Genomic DNA, 19,841 nt, shown 5'->3' on the forward strand with positions numbered 1-19,841 from the left:
TGAAAACACCTAATTAAATAAGCTTTAGAGAACCCTCACAAACACTTCTAGAGCAGGAACTTGTAACTAGACTTATTTCAACGTGAAGGTTTGTGTGATATATCACACAGGCCTTTCGCAGTTGTACGGAGCAGAGGAACGGGGGTGGAGGTGACCAGTGTTTTTGAGGTGAAACTGAGCCTTTTGGGGCATGTCTGAACGAGCTGTGCTGTAGCCAACTTGGGTGCTGCCAACGGCCAAGTTTACCTTGCCGTCCCCGACAACGTGCTCCGGAATTGGGTTTTGTACCCCGCAGTGCAGCGAGTTTGGTTTTGGGGTGCAAAAACCTCAATTAAAAGCTAGTAGCCTGCAGATGTTGCAGGATCGATGTATCCTGGGAGCACCAGCTGGTAAGTTCCTTTGAGTCATTATCAGCGAAGAACTTGGAGAAACGTTTCTCCTCCTTTCTCGTTTGCTTTACTGAATTACTGCGTGTCATCTGGGCCTTAATGCCAATGGTGTAGGTGGTCGTCAGTCCCATTTTAAGCTTCTCATTTGATCCCAACAGGGTGAGGTAGGTTTCCTTTTACTGAGAGCACTAAGCCATAGAAAAAGAAAACGAAAACATGCTGTTTATTAAGATGATAAATGAAATATTAGAAAGGTGGAAATTCAGCCATAGAAATTTGCAGACCACATGCATATTTCACCCACAGTTACACTGTTGTGTAAACAGTTGACGTTCCTACTTGGAAAGGTAGGAGGTTAATTGAGCGTCACCATACTTGAAAATAAACCCCGAGAATTCTCCAGGGTTTTGGTGTGAATCTGTGTATCGCATCTGTAACAACAGGTTGGTGGGTCCTTTCTGTAAATCAGCATCAACACATGTGATGCTGATGGTCAGCGTTGGTTTCTGGGGGGTTTTGAGGCTCAGGGGGGACAGCGGGGGCAGGATTGGTCTCAAGTGCCTTTAGTTTCAGACGTTTAACGGCGATGGTCATGTGTAACGAGGGGGAAGATTCTTGAGTGTGATGCTCCCTGACTACAATCATGGTAGAACATAGTAAATAGCGTGGAATTGTCATTATCTACCTTGTTATCAAGAGCTGTCAACTTCCTTCTCGTTTTCTGACTGCAGGTGGAAGTTAAGCCATATGTCCTGGACGATCAGCTTTGTGACGAATGTCAGGGGGCCCGTTGCGGTGGAAAGTTCGCTCCGTTTTTCTGTGCTAACGTTACCTGTCTGCAGTATTACTGTGAATATTGCTGGGCTGCTATCCACTCGCGCGCCGGCAGGGAATTCCACAAGCCCCTGGTGAAGGAGGGAGGAGATCGCCCGAGACATATTTCATTCCGCTGGAACTAATGGATCGCTGCAGTGCTCAGACGCAGGCAAACTCCAATTAAGTGCACTCTTCTGTTATCCTGATTGTCCCTACCCCGCCCCACCTTTTCTCTTACTCGAGATAGCATGTCCTTTTGTAGTAGTCTGTAATTTAACAATAGTATAATGAAAGAACGACCTATAATATGGGTATTTTGTAGAATCTTGTCATTGAAAACTGTATTGGGAACTCCTTTTCGTATCGATAACACGTTGCGAGTTGCATTCTCTTGTCTTTCCTACCGAGAGAACACTTAATTTCATGCAACATTTTCTTAGAGGAGAGAAAAAAATATTAAGAAAAGAGAATTGAAACAATAGAGTATTTTGGGTTTTTAATTAAATTATTGTTAATAAAGAACGTAAGAATACTTTTATTAAAATAACTGTGTAACAATAACACTATCAGTCTGTTCTGACACTTTTCCCCCACGGAAGCCTGGTTTTGCCTCTCTTTTTGTTTTGCCTTTGGATTTTTGCAGCGACAGATGAAGTTAGCATTTACTTACCACCAGGAAAGAGCATGTTTAAAGCAACAAAAATGCATGAGCAAAGTTGAAGCAGCTTTATAATAACGATCTCTTTTTTAAGAATCTGTTAAGGGTTTTGAGGCTGAAGTTTTAGCTCGGTGTGTACCTGACCGTGCCTGTGACTACCACTCACACCCAAATTACTGATGAGATAGGCAGAGCTTACTATATTTTCATCAAAGTGATAACATTTTAAGAATTGCTGAATGTAAAAGTTGAGTAAAGCTACTACTGAGGGGGGAGTGCAGTTGTTTTTTTTCTTTAAAAGAAATCAATTGTGTGATTACAGCCCTAGAAATCCTACCAAAGCTAGAGTAATGACAACTAGTTCACTGGCATTTCCTCTCTTGAAGGATAAATATATAGATTTTATTTTTGATGGCTATATATAACTCTATATCCTAATATACTAACATTCATCAGGGGCCAGCCTTTGCTCTCCATTTTGACGTAGAAAACCTAAAGATACCTCAAGGATATCGCTGATTTTTACTCAAGTTTTGATATTCCATTGTGTCACACAACCTAAAATTGGCTGCTTGTTTCTTTCCCATCTTGGATGCAAAGTTAGTGCTAAATACCCTCGAAATTTAGTTGTAAGAGAAGGCATGAGCCGGAGTAATTTCCACATCTTGTTTTGCACTGTTTTCTGAATTTGTGCAAGCGCTTATGCCTTTCGTACTCTTCCTGTAGAAAGGATCCCAGCTAAGAATCCACCTCTTCAGAACTTAAAACGGGGAGATAAACACAGGTATTTGAAGTGCCAACAGTGCTAGGTTAATGCCTGCTTTACTATCCATACGTTCTACCTTGAGAAGCATTAACGCAGCGCATGTTAACGGAGCGACAGAGCAGAGCCGGGTGCAGGGCTTTAGTTGGAAATAGTTGACTGAAGGAGTCGTTCTGAACGCGGTGTTGCTTCCTCTCCACCGAACGCCCCGGCCCGCTGCTCCGGCGCTCGTTCAGCAGTGTCCAAACGCCCCCGTTCAGTGGCAATGTTCCGAACCGCGCTCGCAGCCCGGATCTCAAACCAAAGACTTGCCTCGGACCTGCTTGGGAATCTCCTGCCCCCCAACAGCCTCGGGCGGCCCCTCGTCCCCTTCCCACCTTATTATCTGTATGAGAAGCAGTTTTGATTTTCAATACAGGCTTTAATGAACTATACCTTAAAGTTCCAAAGGTCAAAATGGAGACATTTGCTGTCTACTAGTCAAGTATAGAAAGGGAGAGCTGCTTTTACTGAAATCCCTGAAAATATTGACAACAGTAATGCAAATGCAGAGTGCTCTTGTGTAGATTGTCAGGGACTTTTTTTTCTCTGAAGTACATAATTCTAGTCGGAATGTTCCTTTAGTTATTTAACGCTTGTTGGTGGCTTGGGGTGTGATTGTGCCGATCCTACCCGGTGAACAGGTGAGATGGGTTCACATGACAAGAAATAACACTGTTTGAGAACTAGCTTTGAATAATAATTTTCCCTTTGTACATGACCTGCTGAATTTCGGTACAGTGTTTTTGTAGCTAACTTATTTTGTCATGCACATAATGTATATTTGTTATGCACTACTTTTGTATATCTTGTTTTTCCAACAGTGAGCATTTTTAGGCACACTTTTCACTGACGGGATATCTCTTTATGCAATACCTCAATTTTTCATATTGCAAAGAGTAGCTTTTTGTACTTTTATTACTGAGAGATCTTCATATACTTCATTTTTTAATATAAATAATTTTAATAAATTTTATTTTCTTATATTCTGCTTTTTATACATTTCAGTGCTCTGCATACATTTTGAATTATGGATGTTGTGCACTGGCAATGCTATTTTAGAATCTGCAGAGAAAAGAAAGCATGTTGCTTAAACATCTTAGCCCAGCACCAGGTATTTGGTGTACATATAATTTAAGAAATAGTATATGTAAAGTTGAGAATTAAAGAAGAAAAGCATGAAAGTGACAAACGACGCTGTCTTTAGGCCCATGAAATTTAAACGCATCAATAGAGTGTAGAAATTTACAGGTAAAGAAACATCGAAATTGTCTACCGCTTCTTACTGAGTTTTTAAAAACGATAACACAAAACGCAGACGTTTTTGGTGAATGTTTAGCCATTTTTAATATTAATACAAAATTGATGTTAGGTGTTTGATGCAGAAACGTTGTCTGCTCTTTTAAATTCTATTTAAAGAGTCAAAGAGAGCCTGCCGGGCGGCGGGCGTGTAATGTTAGTATGCATGACTAATGTAAGAAATCGTTATTCTACTAATATTCACTTTGTGATTGTGTGACAAGCGTGTTTACAGATTATTTGGTTACACTTGGATTTACAGGGCATAAACAATTCTAGACGTTACTCCGTATACTTCAATAGTGGTTCCACGGGATTGGGAGCCGGGGTGACCGTGGAGCCCCCGCCGGCACCGCCGCGTCCTCGCTCGCCGGCCCCGGGGGGTTTCACTTGGGTTTGCAACGGGGTTCAGAACGCGCATGTAGTTTTCCTCCCACTCGCATGGCACCGGCCGTGTACTTACAGTGTAGTTACAGAGTAATTACATGGTTCCTTTCGCAATGTAAAATAAGGTGTTTCTGATTATTTTCTATGTAGAGGAGCCCCACCGCCCCGTGCTTTTGGTAGAGTTTGAACTTCTCCATACACAGAGCTCTGCAGAACGCAAATTGAGAACTTGCAGTGAGTGAATTGAGCGTTTTCTAAGGATGCTGTTGGAAAGACTTGATAATTCACCCCTTTTGTTGTTGAAGAATTAAAACCTTCTGTTAAAAGGTGATTTAAAACTTGAATGTGATGAATTGTGGCAAGTTAACTTCAAGTTATGTGCAATACCTATTTCAGACTTCTGGAAGATCTTTGCAGTGTAATTCTTTGTTTTTAATTGAAGACATTTAAAAATGTCATTTTCTACTGTTCTAGTAAATCCTCTTTCTTGCTGGTGTTTCTAAAGAAAAGAATCAGAAATCAATCTTTCTACTAATGTAAATTTGAGATTATTTTTAAAAAAAAATGGAATAAAAGGTTTGGGTCATTTGCTTTATTTTATTATCTTATTTTAAAGCTACTGTGATAGCATTGTAAGAATTGGGACAATATTGTATTCAACTGTTTTATTTTTTATATTTTAAAATTTTAAAGTATAATTAGTTTTTATAATTTTCATCAGATTTTTTTGTTATATTTTTTGGAAGTGAAACTTTTAGCAAGTGGGTGTCTAGTTTTTACTAATCCCTAATATGTTTTTCCCCCGATGTATTGCTCATATTATCAGAAGGAAGAGTTATTTAAGTATGTCAGTTAATTGTACTACTTGGCTGCATTTCCATATAGTTTTTACTGTGTATGGGGAGGTTGTAGTATTTATTATAGCATTTTAAATAAGGGTAATTCATTTTTTATTAAAGTCATTTTCACGTTTAAGTTCATATTTTTGTATGTTCTACTCTTAAGTTATATAACACAAGTTACTTTTTTTAAAGAGTTCATTTGTTGAAGTGCTAGTGGAAATTAATGTTATTAAATAGTTTGCAAATGACTATTTATACCAGTATGCATATAATTTTTAAATATTTGTAATGTGAGATGTTGAATGAATAAAACTTTTAACTCAATGTTTCTTCTTAACCTGTTTTTCTTTAAGCTTCCTGTAGGCTCGGGCCCGATCCTGCAGCCCCGTTCTGGTCCTGGTCCTGCAGCCCCGTTCTGGTCCCAGCACCAAGGATGGTTTTGCAGGGAGTGCAGGGAGGGTCGTAACCACCTGAGGGCTGTTGAGTGCCCTGAACGCTGCGTTCAATTGGTGCCAAATCAGCGCGCGATGCTGCAGAAACGGGAAGGGTGATGTCCGGAGGACCGTAGAGCTGCTCTTTAAATCAGGCTTTAAGATGAACCCTTTCACTGCTCGCGTCCAGCTCTTGTCTTCAGAGCACGTTGAATGCCAGCTCCTTAATTTTGTGAATCTGGTGCTTGTTGAGTATTCGTTAGAAGTCGCGTGTAGCTTTGGAAAAGCCTTTCAGCAGCTTCAGCGCTGCCGGTTCTACTTTTGCTCAGCCTTATGTGTATCGACCCGGCCAAAGGACTGTGGCTGGATCACTTGGCTCTACTTGATACTCTCTGCTGCTAATTCATAGGGACAAAGGTGAAAATGGAGTCAGTTGGGCAGGTGGGTGACAACACCACTGAGATGGGTAACGCACCATGTGCAGCTGGGGCAAAGGGATCACCAGCCTGGGGATGGGGTAGATCCCAACAAGGTGGGACAGACAATTCTTTTGTAATTGTTGCAGGGATGTGATCTGATTGAAGGAAAAGGTCTGGCATTTTAAAGAGCTTGGTAGTGTTTAAAATATCTAAACTTGCAGTGTCTTGTGGAGTGTTAACAGCCTTATGAGCTGCCCTTATGACCTCCTATTCAACAGGAATCCTGCGTAAAGGATTCAAGAGTTCTGCATCCTCAGTTACAAGGAATTCCCCAAACTTCCTTGGGTTTCTTGCTTTGTTACAAACCGCAGTGTTTGTTACGCTCCAGTGAAGTGTAATTCTGATTGGTCTGGGAGTCGCTCTGGAATTGTGAGTTGGAACATGCCCGTGCACCTTGTGAGAATGAACTGCTGCCCAAAAGAGTCCCGGAGCAGGAGCCGACTTGGTCCCGCTGCCCTGAGCAGCACTTTGTGTTGGTGTCTGAGCCGCTAATCTCTCATGCAATCAGCTAAGGAACCGTGCTGCACGTGTTAAATAGATGTCGAGTAGCGTTCTTTTCTGCGGGTGCTTCAGGAAATGCAGATGTTGCAGAATTGAGCCGTAATGGGATTAGTTCTGCAAGATGCTAATCACTTCAATTCCCACTGGCTTCAGATGATGCGCGCTTAGGAGCCAATGCCTTTAGAAAATACTTTTCCATAAGAATGAAAAGTTTCGCTGGTGACTCCACGCGTAATCTTCCGATCCCTTAAAATGGCTATTTAAAAATAAACAGAAAATGCTGGCACGCTCTGGATCAAAAATGCAGAGGCTGGAGGTGCATTGTCTGCGCAGCGAATTGATTGTTTGTGCTGGTGGAACCGCAGCGGACGGGACTGCCCGGCGCTGAGCACGGGGCTCGGCTGGTACGGGACATTATCTCTCTGGTCTCTGCCTTGGTCTTGTTAGAAATCGTCACAGTTCAGCCGCTCCCAATGGAATAACAAGTTCTTGACATTGTTCTCAAGTGCAAATGGCATTTTAGGAAGCATGTGCTTACCAGTGGTTTATCTGATAATGGTTTTAATAAGGGTGATAGATGTGAAATTAGGTCCTGGAGTTTGGTGGTCTGAGTCTCCCGGTGGTTAATGGTTGCACTCAGTGATCTCCAAGGTCTTTTCCAGCCCAAGTGATTCTGTGCCATAGTGGTGGGATTAGTGATGTCCCTCCGGAACAAGGCACTCCCTTCCTGATTTAAATCCAAAATGCTGTAAGCTTAGAGGCGTTTATCAGTTCATAGTGTCTGATTTACAGTGTGGGACTTGTATATTCATTCAAAAATTTCGTACCTGAAGGTTGTGAAATACTTTCAATGTTTAATAAATGAAATTTTCTTACATAAGCAAAGGCTAAAAAAATCAGCTCGACAAGGTGAAATGCCAAAAGTCTGGAGTGTTCACAACTAAAAATAATCATTGATGGTGGTGGCCTTGGCTCATTCTGAACTGCTGAGAAGTAACTTTCTAGGAAAGATGATATAACGAATCCCTTTTGGGTTTCAGTTTGTCCTGAAACTATAACTAAACGCTACAGGCAGGCTCCAGAAGATGGGGATGTGCCCGCTGGGTGGAATTTCATGATTTCCACAGTACATGAATCTCAGCTATTTTCTTTCAATGCAAACTCATGGAGCTCTCTCAGCCACCAGCTTTCTCTTGGGTGCTGCTTTGGCTAAATGAGCTGCGACATTCCACACCAGTGGAGAAACTGTTTGGGCGGAGGTGGATATAACCCATCTAGCACAGATTTAAAGGGTAAGGTATATTTTAAAGAGAGTCTCTTAGCTGTCCAGTTATTGTTGGACAATTTCTCCTGTCCGTCCCGATTTCCAGCTGTGGTTTATTCAGCGCTGTGAAAGCCGGTCCAGCCGCAGCCCGAACTGCAGGAAATCTGAGACAAGGAACAGCCCCAGAAAGGACAGATGAGGAAAAAACACCGACATCTCTTCCTCTGTGTAAAACAAGCTGATTCAGGCTGTCAGTTTGAAAAACAGCCTGTGGGATAAGAATATACGTGCAGCTGTCTTTCCAGTCATAGAAGCTGAAGTGGGGGTTGGATCGGCGCTCTGAACGTGTTACAGAACTCGACAAGGGGTAATGGGTTCAAATTGGAACACAAGAGGTTCCACTTAAATTTGAGAAGAAACTTGTTGGGGGTGAGGGTGGCAGAGCCTGGCCCAGGCTGCCCAGGGGGTTGTGGAGTCTCCTGTGCAGACATTCCAACCCGCCTGGACACCTTCCTGTGTAACCTCATCTGGGTGTTCCTGCTCCATTGGGGGATTGCACTGGATGAGCTTTCCAGGGCCCTTCAACCCCTGACATTCTGGGATCCTGTGAGTTCAGTGTCTGGAATGGTTCTGCAAAGACCCTGGTACCATTACAAAGTGGCCGTTCTGCTCGAGGACATTGAGTGGTGTTGATACCGCAGTTCAATGGGGCCGTCTGGTGTGTGCTCAGATGTGTTGGTGATGACACGGTCCTACAGATGCACTTTGGCCTGAGATCACGTCAGGTTTCAGAAGAGAGGCCACGAAACCGTGAGCTTTCTGTGCTTGGACAGGAGCTCTTGGAAGACCTACATTACCACTGAATCTGAGGGTGAATTCGTGATTTTCACTGTTTATATCCTGCGCTGAACCAGAGTTCTTCCAGGGCACAAGACGCCTGGTAGTTTATCACAGGTAGGACTAAACTTCATCTGTGTGTTCACGCAGGGTCTGACTGCACATTCCCAAGAACAGCAATAGTAATGTTTAATATCATAGTCTCCGCAGCCTAAAATTTGGTAAACTTTTGCTATATCTGATTTGGAAACACAGGACATCATAAAAAAATACCAACAACTTGCACATTTGTGCGGAAAAATGAAACCAGAGGAACTGAAGTGTTTGCCCACTGTGCAGCCTGTTCAATGCCTGACAACCCTTTCCAGGGATGATTTTTTCCTGATATCCAATCGAACACCAAATGACTGACAAACAGGCTGTGCTTATAGAAATGGTTTTCCTCTTTTTTCCCAGCTGTGTGCCCAAAACACCTGTTTTGTTTGTTTGTTTGGTTGGTTTTTTTTCCTGACAGTGTGTAAACAGCCGGAACTCCCGGGGTCCCGGCAGGAGCGGGCGGTGGGTTTTGTCCCCCCCGGTGTTCGCAGGGCGGGGACACAGGGACATGGGGACATGGGGACAGCGGCGCGTTCGGCGGGTGACGCTGCCCCCTGGTGGGGCCGGCGCGCACAGCACCTGCCCCGCGGGGACACGGTGACAGCGCCCGGGGGGACCCCCGGATCCCGGGATAAAGACTCCGCTTGGCTTCGTGGTCTTTGCAGTTTCATTGGCAGGGGCGGCAGCTTGCCAGCGCCGCTCGTGTTGCTGGTGCTGCTAGAGCAATCGTTTAAAACATTGAAGTACTAGAGAGAGGTGGCGGAGCTGGTGAGGGGCTGAGCACAAGTGTGATGGGAGCGGCTGAGGGACCTGGGGGGTTCAGCTGGAGAACAGGAGCTGAGGGGAGAACTTATCACTGTCTGCAACTGCCTGAAAGAAGGTTGGAGCATGGAGGGGGTTGGTCTCTTCTCCCAAGTAGCAAGTGACAGAACAAGAGGAAATGGCCTCAAGTTGCACCAGGGGAGGTTTAGATTGGATATCAGGAAAAGATTCTTCATGGAAAGGGCTGTGGGGCATTGGAACAGGCTGCCCAGGGCAGTGCTGGAGTCGCCATCCCTGGAGGGGTTTAAAAGGCATTTAGACGAGGTTCTCAGGGCCATGGTTTAGTGCTGCAGTGAGGTTATGGTTGGACTTCATGATCCTGAGGGTCTCTTCCAACTGACATGATTCTATGATTCTATCAACAACTCGCATGAAATATATTTTCATATATAGCTCGAGGCAGTATACTTTGTGCTGAGCCCTAACTAATGCTGGCCAAAAACAACCTTGTGGAGCGGGTTCCTGCCAAGAGAGAGACACTGGGATGGTACGAGCCCTGCTCCTATTCTGCGCTGAGCCAGTCATTTCTTCCTGCTCAGAAAGCCATCATTTCTCCCTTTTTCCTCCCATCCCACCAAAATGGGACGCTGTCAGTCAGCTGGGCTGGGGCAGGAAGGGCGCTCTGCAGGCCCCCGCCATGCCTGCCCAGAGGAAGGGGCTGCAGGCGCTGTGACCCCCGGGCTCCTGTGTCCCCTCAGCGCCCGGCCCCGTTGCACATGGAGCCGAACTGCGGGCAGAGGCGTCTACGCGTGCCGCTCGTCTATGTCAACAGCTTCGGCTCCCATCGCTGCGGCTCCATCATCCGCTATGGCGGGGGCTGCCGGGAGGACGAGGCGGGCCGGGCTGGGCCCCCGCTTTCCCAGCCGAGCCCCCCTGGCGATGCCGGGGGACAGATGGCCGCCCTCACACCAGGGGACAAGGCCGGCCCCGGGGCCAGGGGACAGGCAGCGGGGAGCTGTGGTGTGGGGAAGCCTGTCAGGCGCCACCACGGTACGTGTCACCTCCGTGTGCCCGGGCATGGGAGAGCGCAGGGCTGCCCCGCCATGGCCCTTTTCTGGCGGGAAAGCGTTTCCCTGCGGCGCGTGGTGATACCATCTTCCCTCTCAGTCACCGTGCACACGGAGCGGGGAATGTGACACAGTTTTTTAAATTGTTGTGCCCAATACAGCTGGACTGAGTATTTAGGCAGGAGGTTGAACATGGTGTTAAACTTACATGAGTGAAAAATTCAATATTTTTGCCCCAAACTCTTACACTGTTGAGCTGCAGCGTCTCCATCCTGTGTGGTGAGGTGGCCACCTTAGGGCAGCTGTCCCTGTCCCTTCCTGTGGCAGCCGTAAGGCCCAAATTAAAACAGTTATCCACCCAACCTCCGCGTCCTTCCTGCCTCTTCTCACGGGATCCCTGGTTAACCAGGCAGCCATTGTGCTGCTGGCCGCCTTTTTGCTGGGACAGCGTGAAGATGTCACTTAATTTTCCTTCTTTGTGGCTGCACAGGATGAAATGGAGTGAAAATGGGGAATGTGACGTGGCTTCTGGACAAGAAGCTGAGGTGTGAGCTGGAAGTGATGGGTGACCCAGACAGGCTGGTTCTGAATTGTACCAGCTTGTTGCTCTTGAGATATTTTTGCTTTCTTAATTTTTTTTTCCTCCTCCTAAAAGCCATTTTTTTGCAAAGATGACAAAAAGTGAAGTGTTGTGTTAGTCTGTAATTAACAGCACCAGTTCTACTGGATTATTATCTAAGCGATGCCAACATGTGGCTCGGGGGCAGCCTGTGACTATTGGTAACTCTTGTCTTCATTTTTGGTGGCTGTACAGGCTTTAAATGTGTTTTGTGGAGTTTGCCCCATACTTATCATGGAGAAAATAAGCAAGATGATAGCACGATGTGAGAACCGATATTCTGTATCCCGCTGGGACCAGAAATAGATATTCCTCTGGAAGATGAGGAATCTACGGCTTCCTCAGCAATATATTGTAAACACTCAGAATGTGCTTTCTAAACTCTGTTTCTAGGTGACCTTCGAGAGGCTAAGGCTGACACCTTTGACTTTCCCTTCCCTTCAAGAAATGTTGATAAAGTGATTAAACGAAAGAAGCAAAAGGTATAAATTGTGGGAGCTGAATGAGCTGCCTTTGCATTTGAGAAAATTGCTTCCTGCTTGTTCTGTATATGTCTATGTAAGAGCATGAGGGCGATTAAGAGATCAAATTGGTAGTCTGTTACCAAAAACTTTACTTAGAGAAAAGAAAAATGGCATTATTTTCCCTCTCTGGAGGCTTTAAAATTCTGGCTCTCATTCAATAAAGCACTTAAGTGTGTGCTTACCTTGAGAAATGAGAGCAAGCTGTTGACTTCGAGCCTGCACTGAATTGCTTTGCTGGATTTGGGCCAGGGTGCCGCACACCTTGGTGCGTGAAACTCGGCTCAGAAAAGCTCTGCAGCTCCTCTTCCTCTTATGTTTTAAGCAAAGAAACCTCACGGGTTACAAATAATGGAAGGCAAGAATCAGAGATATTAACACCATAGTAGTAGCAATACCAAATTGCTTTCTCTTTCGCAAATGTATTTCTGTTCCTGCCCAGTAGTTCAATAAACGCTTGAAACTTTAAAAGGCACATTTATTAAAACAGTAACTCATTATGAGATCTTGGTAATATGTGTGAAGTACAAGTAATCAGCTAGACTATAATACAGTAATGTCACAGATGCTTGATTTAAAACCAGCAAAATACTACTGACTTCAGAGGAACAGCTAATAACGTACTATAGTATTGCTCTTCTAGTACATTACACAGTCTTCAAAAAGAAGGTGGAATATGTGTAATGTTTTAGCAATAAATGTCCATGAGAAAGGAATTATCTTTAGATTTAAACTAGTTTCACGGATGGGGTACAGCAAAAGTAATAACATTAGCGTGTTAACAGCCATTTATATTTGTTAGGTGTGTCTCTGAATGCCTTTGTTAACAATGCCAATGTAATATTTTTAAGGCACAGTTTGAAATGGACCAAGTATGGATGGAGTTTTATGCTTCTGAAATAAAGGTCATCGACATCTATAAACCAGATTAATATGGATTTGACATGAAATAGGCAAGGCCATTGCTATTCTAGAATCTGACCATGGGTCTGAATTATGCTGCTGTTGAGGGATTACATGGGAAAGTGTTTGCTCCTGGAAAAAAAGCAAGCGATCTTGTACCATTCTCATTTTTCCCCCCATTTTAGATTACTTTGGAGAGAATTTAATGACTCTATGTGAGTTTTCATAAGTAATTCTTTTCTAAAAGGGCATTTCATAAGTCCTGGATAAACAAGAGTTCTAGGCAAGAAACAGTAGAAAATTCTGGGCTAATTAATGTGTTTTTATTTTTAAATAGAGTTGATTCTTCTAGCATATCCCACATATACATCTCTCCTCCACATCTCCCCCTTCCCATCCTCAACAAAACCCAGCTGAACTTCATAATCCTGGAGAATTCAAAGTTCTACTATATAGGAGATGTTTTAATACAACCTTTGTATATGGCTTACTGAGGAAGTTCAATTTTGTCTTTCAGTCCAAAGCCTGGCTTAAAGTTCAGAAAGTAATCTCAAAAATGCTTGAAGAAAATGAAAAGTTCAGAAGTCGACTCTTGACTTGCAGTCAGCTTAACAGAGAAGGTAAGTAGTGAACTAATAATGTTTTACCAGAGAAAACAAATCATTAATGCAAGTGCTTTGACTTAAGATCCATAAGTTTTAGGTCCATTCAATTGGGTTTTGCAGCTCACAAATTATGGAATTAATTGCATACTTTAGACACTTCTGGCCAGGTTTGAAAAACCTTTGTGTTTCATTGAGGATCTTATATATATTAATTTGGAAGAAGCATGGCAGAAGTGTTTGGTGCACTCTAATATTAAAGACGCGAACACAAAATATCTGCACATTTTTCCGAACATGTTAAATACGTAATTAAACTATTATTCACAGATCACTCTAAGGCAGTCCTTGTATGAATAATAATTTATATTTTCACATAGGAAAATAGTAGTTGGTTTCATACAGAGAATAAATAAATTAGATGCTCCCAACGGTAACACAATCTAATGTAACCGTCAAACATGTTCTCACACTGTGCCCTGAATTACAGCTGTTTCATTACTGGAAAATGACTCAGGAATTAAAACTTGTGCTCTGCTTCGAGACAACTTATATTAGAGACATTGTAGTTGCCGCACAATTTAAGATACTACAGTGTATGCTTATAGATGTAATTGAGGTTTCTGACCTCACAGGCTGATGAGCTTTTAGGAAACAGAATATGCTAATCCATGAAGAGTTACCAGGCAAGTTAAAAAATGGCATATTCACCTGCAGCGGCTCTGCTCAACTTACGTTTGTGTTGATGGAAGTTTTCCATGTGTAGGCATGTTAGGATATATTAATATACAAAAATGTATGCTGATTGTTGCCCATACCCTATTTTTGTAAAATGCTGTAAAACGCTGATTCGATTTCCACATACATGACAGGAAAAAGTACTCCCTCCAAAATTTTCTTCATGAGAACCAAAGAAGTGCTGGTTCAAATCAGAAATCTGCCTTCCCCGAGGGATGTCCCTGCGACCTACAGGGGATGTTATTGGAACCGTACAAGAAATTCCATAATATGCTGCAACAATACATTCTGCATGATGTGGAAAAGCAATCCTTCTGTTTGCTTTAAAGCCAATTCCTGATTAATTCTGGTATTATGAGATGCCGAGTATTAATTATGTGCTATTCATATTCTTTACACCAATCACGATTCCATTGATCTTTGTCCTATTTCCATTTAGTTCCCTCTTTCTCAGGCAGAGAAATTCCAGCCCACTAAATCTCTCCTCATAGGGAAACTGTTTCCTGGCTCTGATAAGCCTTATCCTCTTATCTTTGCCATCAATTCAAACACCATCAACTTCTCTGTATGGTGCATAGTTCATCCATATTATTGCTCATTTGTCTGTGGCAATTAGAGTAATTATTTGCAACTGACTCATGCCTGTATAAGCGAGCACCTGTGAAACATAAGAATTCCACAGGGCTGAGCATGGGAATTCTTCCTTCTGAGCCCATCCCTCCTGCTCACCAGCAGATATTGGACCAAGGGATGAATGTCCCTTACGGGTTTCTTTCCTCTGTACCAGCTGTTGCAGAAGCTGCTGTAACATTGCGTTTCTCCACCTGATCCGAAGGGTTTGATCGAGCAGCTCCCACGGACTTTCTCCTGCAGCTTCGATCATTGCAGCGGGTTTTGCGCACAGCTGGGAATGTGTATCTAGGACTTAGTAGTCACTGAAGACAAAAATAAGCCTTCCAGGATTTCAATTTACATGCTTTTAAGAAAGAGGAAAACAAGAGACAAGGAAAAGTCTTGAATGTCTGACTGCCTCCAAAATTGCAAGTTATTGTAAAAAAACCCCAAGAATTCTGCAGATGCAAAAGATGTCCTGGGTGGATTTACCATCTCAACATAATGGCTGCTAATGTGCCTTTCTGTTTGTTGTGGAGGAGCAATGTGCTGTTTTGCAAAGCTTGGCCTTATGGGCCTGGCCCGTTCCCCTTTCAGGCACTCATTTCTTTTTGGCATCTGGAGGGAGAACATTATATATAATTTCCTGTGTCTTAAAAAAACAACCCAAACAACCCACTCATCCCCCAATCTCCCAACACTTATTCTATTTTTAATTGTAATTGTACCTCATTTTTCCAGAGCTTTAATTGACAATCTACTATTAAGCTCTATTTAGGTGAAAACCGTCAATTCTAATACTTTCCTTCTAATTAGCAGATTTTACACAACATCAAATCAGGGAGATAAGTTTCCTATTGATCTGAATTTTTCATTAAACAAGAAGCAAATGGAATAATTCTAGCAGACATTTAGATATGTATCAACAATCTGAATAAACTAGATTAATTTTTTTTTACTAGATTAACAAAGCTAGAAAATTAATGCAGCAGTTTATTGTCTCTATAAATAGTTTTCTTGAGAGAACAAAAATCTGCTTGAATTCTAATGCTACCTATTTAATCCTTGGAATGCTGCAATGAGATTAGTTTCAGTGTGGCTGAAAATGCTGATGTACCTCCACATAATATTCTCCTACAGGCAATGATATGAACCAAAGTTCACAGAATGAAGCGTCCTGCCTGGACAGGGTATGTATGTAGACCATAAATTGCCAAGCGAGCTTAAATGCTAAAATAAACAAAGTGTCATATTAAAAAGATGCAGTGATTTTGTTTAATGTTATTAGTAAGTACCAGTTGTATAAGTCGCTATTATTGACATTGGGCTCGAATGTTCATCAAGGTTTCACAACAGCTCTGTCTTCAGCAGGAAGGGCTGCATGCATTACAAGCCAGAGAGGTGGATTTGTACCTTTTTATCGAGCTAAATCAATCTTTGATGGTCTAAAGTAAAATCTGAAGACTCTGTATAGAGTTTTTATTCATCACACTTGATATCTGACTTCTTTATGTTAAAGAGAACGCACGATTCCACTTTTGTCCTCTCTTTTTCTCTAGGAGGAGTCCCTCTTTGGCTGGATATAGCACGAGAATAAAGGAAGATTCAATCCAAACCATAAGTTTTTGTTTTGATCTGGTTCTTGCTGAAGCTGCTTGCAAGTCCGCAAGTGATTTCAGTGAACACAGGTTCTCTGTTGTCTGTTTGCTGTATGTGCTGCTCCTGTTTAAGAGGTTTCTTCTTACAGTGGCTTAAACAGTTCAGTTGTGAGATATTAATTTCATTTCATTTCATTTACATCTAGTGTTTCACATAGCTATTAGTTTTCAAAAGCTTTTTAATGAGCGTAATATTGTGTCAGTTTGCTTGCAAAAGAGTAGAGATACACATTTAATGTTGGCTCTCTATTTATAGCTATTTTCTGTAGCTTGTCAGAATCATAAACAAACACAAATTCAGTAAGGCTGAACTCCACATAAAAGAGAAAGAAATACTTAGTTTTCTTACTGATTGAACAAATTTGACTTCATTATATTAAAATAATATCCAATTATCCTTCTGCTCGTTCATCCATTTATACATGAATCTCAACGAGTATTTTGAATATGAAACCAGGTGAATGTTTTCTGCTTTACTGTTCAGCATGAAGCACATAATGATATCATCATCATCAGAAGGGATTGTTTATCTAGCTGCCTTCAATAACACAATATCATTTTCTTCTGTTATGGAGTTTTGTACTTCAACTCTTGATTGACTGTTAAACCCTTTCAAACTATCAAATTGTGTAAATGGAACATGCAGACTGCATAAAAATAGTATGTATATGGATTTCATCTCTGTAGATAAAACATTCACCTGTCACAATTAGCTGTCCTTGGGTTCAATAAAAGGATTGTTTTCTTGTTGCATAATGTCTTAGTGTTTGCAGATATAATGACTGGAATGTCAGCGTGTTGGGCTTTAATAACACATTAGTGATTGTGTCATTAAGCGGCAAAGCATTGGGAGGGGTTTAATCTCTGTTTTCTTCATAGTAAAACTGCAAGTATATAACTGGAATGTGCCTTTTTGATGACAGCTCTGGCATCAAGGCTCTCTTCGGATTTGTGGTTGAGTAATATTCCGATTTTACTTAAAATAGTTGACATTTCAGCTTGGAAAAGGAAGTGAGAAAGCAAAGTATTCAATCAAAATGTGATCATTTTTCTGGCAGAGCAAAAATGTCATAGTTCTTTGGTATTTTCAAAATATATGTTTGGAGTCACATGTATTTTAATTTTCTTCTTTGTACTAAGGGAGATGATCTCTGTATTCCCACAGGTCTACCAATGAAATGTTTGCATGGAGAGTATTTAGTGTATAATCCTGGATTATAAATGGTAGAGTTGTTGCTCTAATGTTTCTTTTCTTGTAAACTATGGCTGCAGTCGGTACCTTCACTGGCACAGACCTGGCCCTGGAAACAAAGCTTTTCTTGCAGGTACATAATTGCTACTTTTACAGGATAGAGGAGACACATTGGCCTAAATCTCTGAATGAAATTCACCCAATTTATCACGATTCTTTGGATAAATATAGATCTTTGCCTGTGGGACTATGCTAAATCATTTGAAAAGGAAGAAATTATAAAAGACAAATATGGCCCTAGATCATCCCCATCCATTTACCTCTTACGATCTGTTCGGGTCAGTTGTCAGTAGCTGCTGGGGCTGCCTGACAGCGTTTTACGTGCTCAATGCAGCCACTTCACAGGTGGAAATCACCTGCAGGTGCAAGGGAACACTCCGGCCCTATGGAACAGATTTGCTCTTTTATTGTTACACATCTGGGAATGGATGGTTCCCCGGCTTCCCCTGTGTCTGGGGACCAGGGAGCTGTGACCATCCAGCCTCAGCATTGCCCACCTTCAGTAGCTTTGCTGCATTTATTGGGGACATGAAGCAGCCTGGATTGATATGCTGTGCTGCTCCATCTTCATCCCGGAGTGATCTGAGGGGAGGGCCTATGCAACATCAACCTTGCCATATGGCTTCATACTTGTTAACATCCCACTAATCAAGAGAAAGAAGCAACCACGGCCCGCCTTATTGATCCCAGCGAATCTGTCTTCCTGCCTGCTTGTCTCAGCTCTTGTCCCCATCCCTCTGTTCTACTTTTGTCTCACTTCCAGCTCACTGCGGAACACAGTTTGTGTCCAGAGCAGAGACGGGTGAGCAGCAGCACTTCTCAGCCTGTGATGTGTGTGAAACCACAAGTAAGAAACCCTGGGGTGGTGATGATATAATTAATTAGTTGAGATCTGCTAACAGAAAAGTTGGCAGTACTTTGAAATGGATCTTGCACTTCAAGCCACTTTGGGCCAAAATAGCTAATGCAGTGGGGCAAAAAGAGGTATGGTCGTTTAGGTTCTATTTCTAACTCTTTGGTTGACAAAGTCCAGCTTATTAATGTAGGGACTAGATTTCAAAGGTACTGTTTTGAATCAGGAAAGCTAGAGCAGTTAAGCTGTGGAGAAAAACCCAGCTCAAGGTACACAAACCAAACCAGCTGACACATCCACCAGCACTATCTGCTCAGCCCCCCGTAGCAATGCATTCTTTTTTTTTATATGCCCATTTAAGTGTAAACTACAGAAGTGAATGTAATTGTTGTGTTGCATTAGAGCATGCTTATATGATCCAAGAAAAAAACAAGAAAAAACAAGAAAAAAAAAGATCAGTTTATACAGGAAAAAACTTTATTGAAAGCCTCTTTGTTAAAAGGAGTCAGAAATAAAAAGGGGAACCTCAGGACACTGGGTCATATACTTGAGATTCAGAAAACAACTGATCCTCCTCTGGAGTCCTTGGTCATCACTGCAGAACCAAAAGCAAGTGTCACACTGTCCTGCTGTGCTTTCCTGGGAAGCCGTGTTGTCCTTTCACATTCTTCAAAATGCAGATCAGTTACCTGAGGTTTTTAATAACAAATCTCGCTTGGAGTGTGAACCGAAGCAGATGTGCAAATATAGAAGGTCACACTTCGTCTTTGTTTTGCCTTCTTCTCAATACGTGATTTACCTTTCTACAGAAAACAAAAACTTTGGTGTATTCTAAAAGTTCAGAAAGGTTTCATCTCAACCCTACGAACAGTTGCCAAGACATCTGAGGAGGCACCTTGTGTTACAGAGGTGGGAGGGAGCACCCAGAGCAGCTGAAAGCATTGCTGCTGGATTCTTATTATCTGTAAATAATAGTGTCAGCCACTTGTCTCAAAATCTTAGAGCTGGTGTGAATAAGTGTTCTTTTGTACTGTGTTTTCATAAATACAAATGACTGGTACAAATGAAGGTAAGCAAGGGAGAGTAAGACCTTAGGTTTTTCTATTAGTATTTATTTCATGCTAGTTAGATGTTTACTGGTGAAACAAAGTTTAACTGGAAGTGGTATTAATACACCTGTGAGTCCTGAAATGTTTTGAAGATGTCCCATTTGGCAAGTTATTGCCAAACTGAGCTCCCCTGGCTCCTGGAGCACTTCTTGGCAGGTCAGCCAGGCACCGCAGCCTCTGGGACTTGAAACCCCAGCTGGTGTGCTTGCTCGGCTGCTTCCAACCTGCTGGAAAGTGGAAATTCTGGGAGCTTGAACTCCGCTTTGGTTTCCATGTCTGGAAGCACTAAGTGGCCCAGCGGGAGCGCCGGAGCTGCTGCCGTCCCTGTTGTGGAGTGGTGGCTT

The 19,841-nt window shown here is 42.5% G+C and overlaps 2 protein-coding genes across 6 annotated transcripts in view; both read left to right on the forward strand.

Annotated features, from left to right (window-relative positions):
* Positions 1 to 5,517, forward strand: part of CPEB4 (cytoplasmic polyadenylation element binding protein 4) — a 42,593-nt gene extending 37,076 nt beyond the window's left edge. For 3 of the 5 annotated variants that reach the window (XM_080353009.1, XM_080353008.1, XM_080353010.1), the window contains exon 9: positions 1,121 to 5,517. In XM_080353009.1, the coding sequence (XP_080209135.1) occupies positions 1,121 to 1,348 (228 nt within the window). In that variant the 3' untranslated portion in view covers positions 1,349 to 5,517. The remainder of the gene's footprint in view (positions 1 to 1,120) is intronic. The other 2 variants (XR_013922813.1, XM_080353011.1) reach the window with 2 other exon arrangements.
* A 4,822-nt stretch (positions 5,518 to 10,339) lies between these two features.
* Positions 10,340 to 16,240, forward strand: LOC308045800 (uncharacterized protein C5orf47; the record flags this gene model as incomplete). The annotated part of the gene is made up of 5 exons (XM_080353309.1): positions 10,340 to 10,613; positions 11,643 to 11,731; positions 13,191 to 13,293; positions 15,766 to 15,815; positions 16,185 to 16,240. 5 exons carry the CDS (start codon positions 10,340 to 10,342, stop codon positions 16,209 to 16,211), a joined length of 543 nt encoding a protein of 180 aa, XP_080209435.1. The 3' UTR covers positions 16,212 to 16,240.
* Between the last annotated feature and the right edge of the window lie 3,601 nt (positions 16,241 to 19,841).

Source organism: Nesoenas mayeri (assembly GCF_963082525.1).
Source record: "Nesoenas mayeri genome assembly, chromosome: 14".
NCBI lineage: Eukaryota > Metazoa > Chordata > Aves > Columbiformes > Columbidae > Nesoenas > Nesoenas mayeri.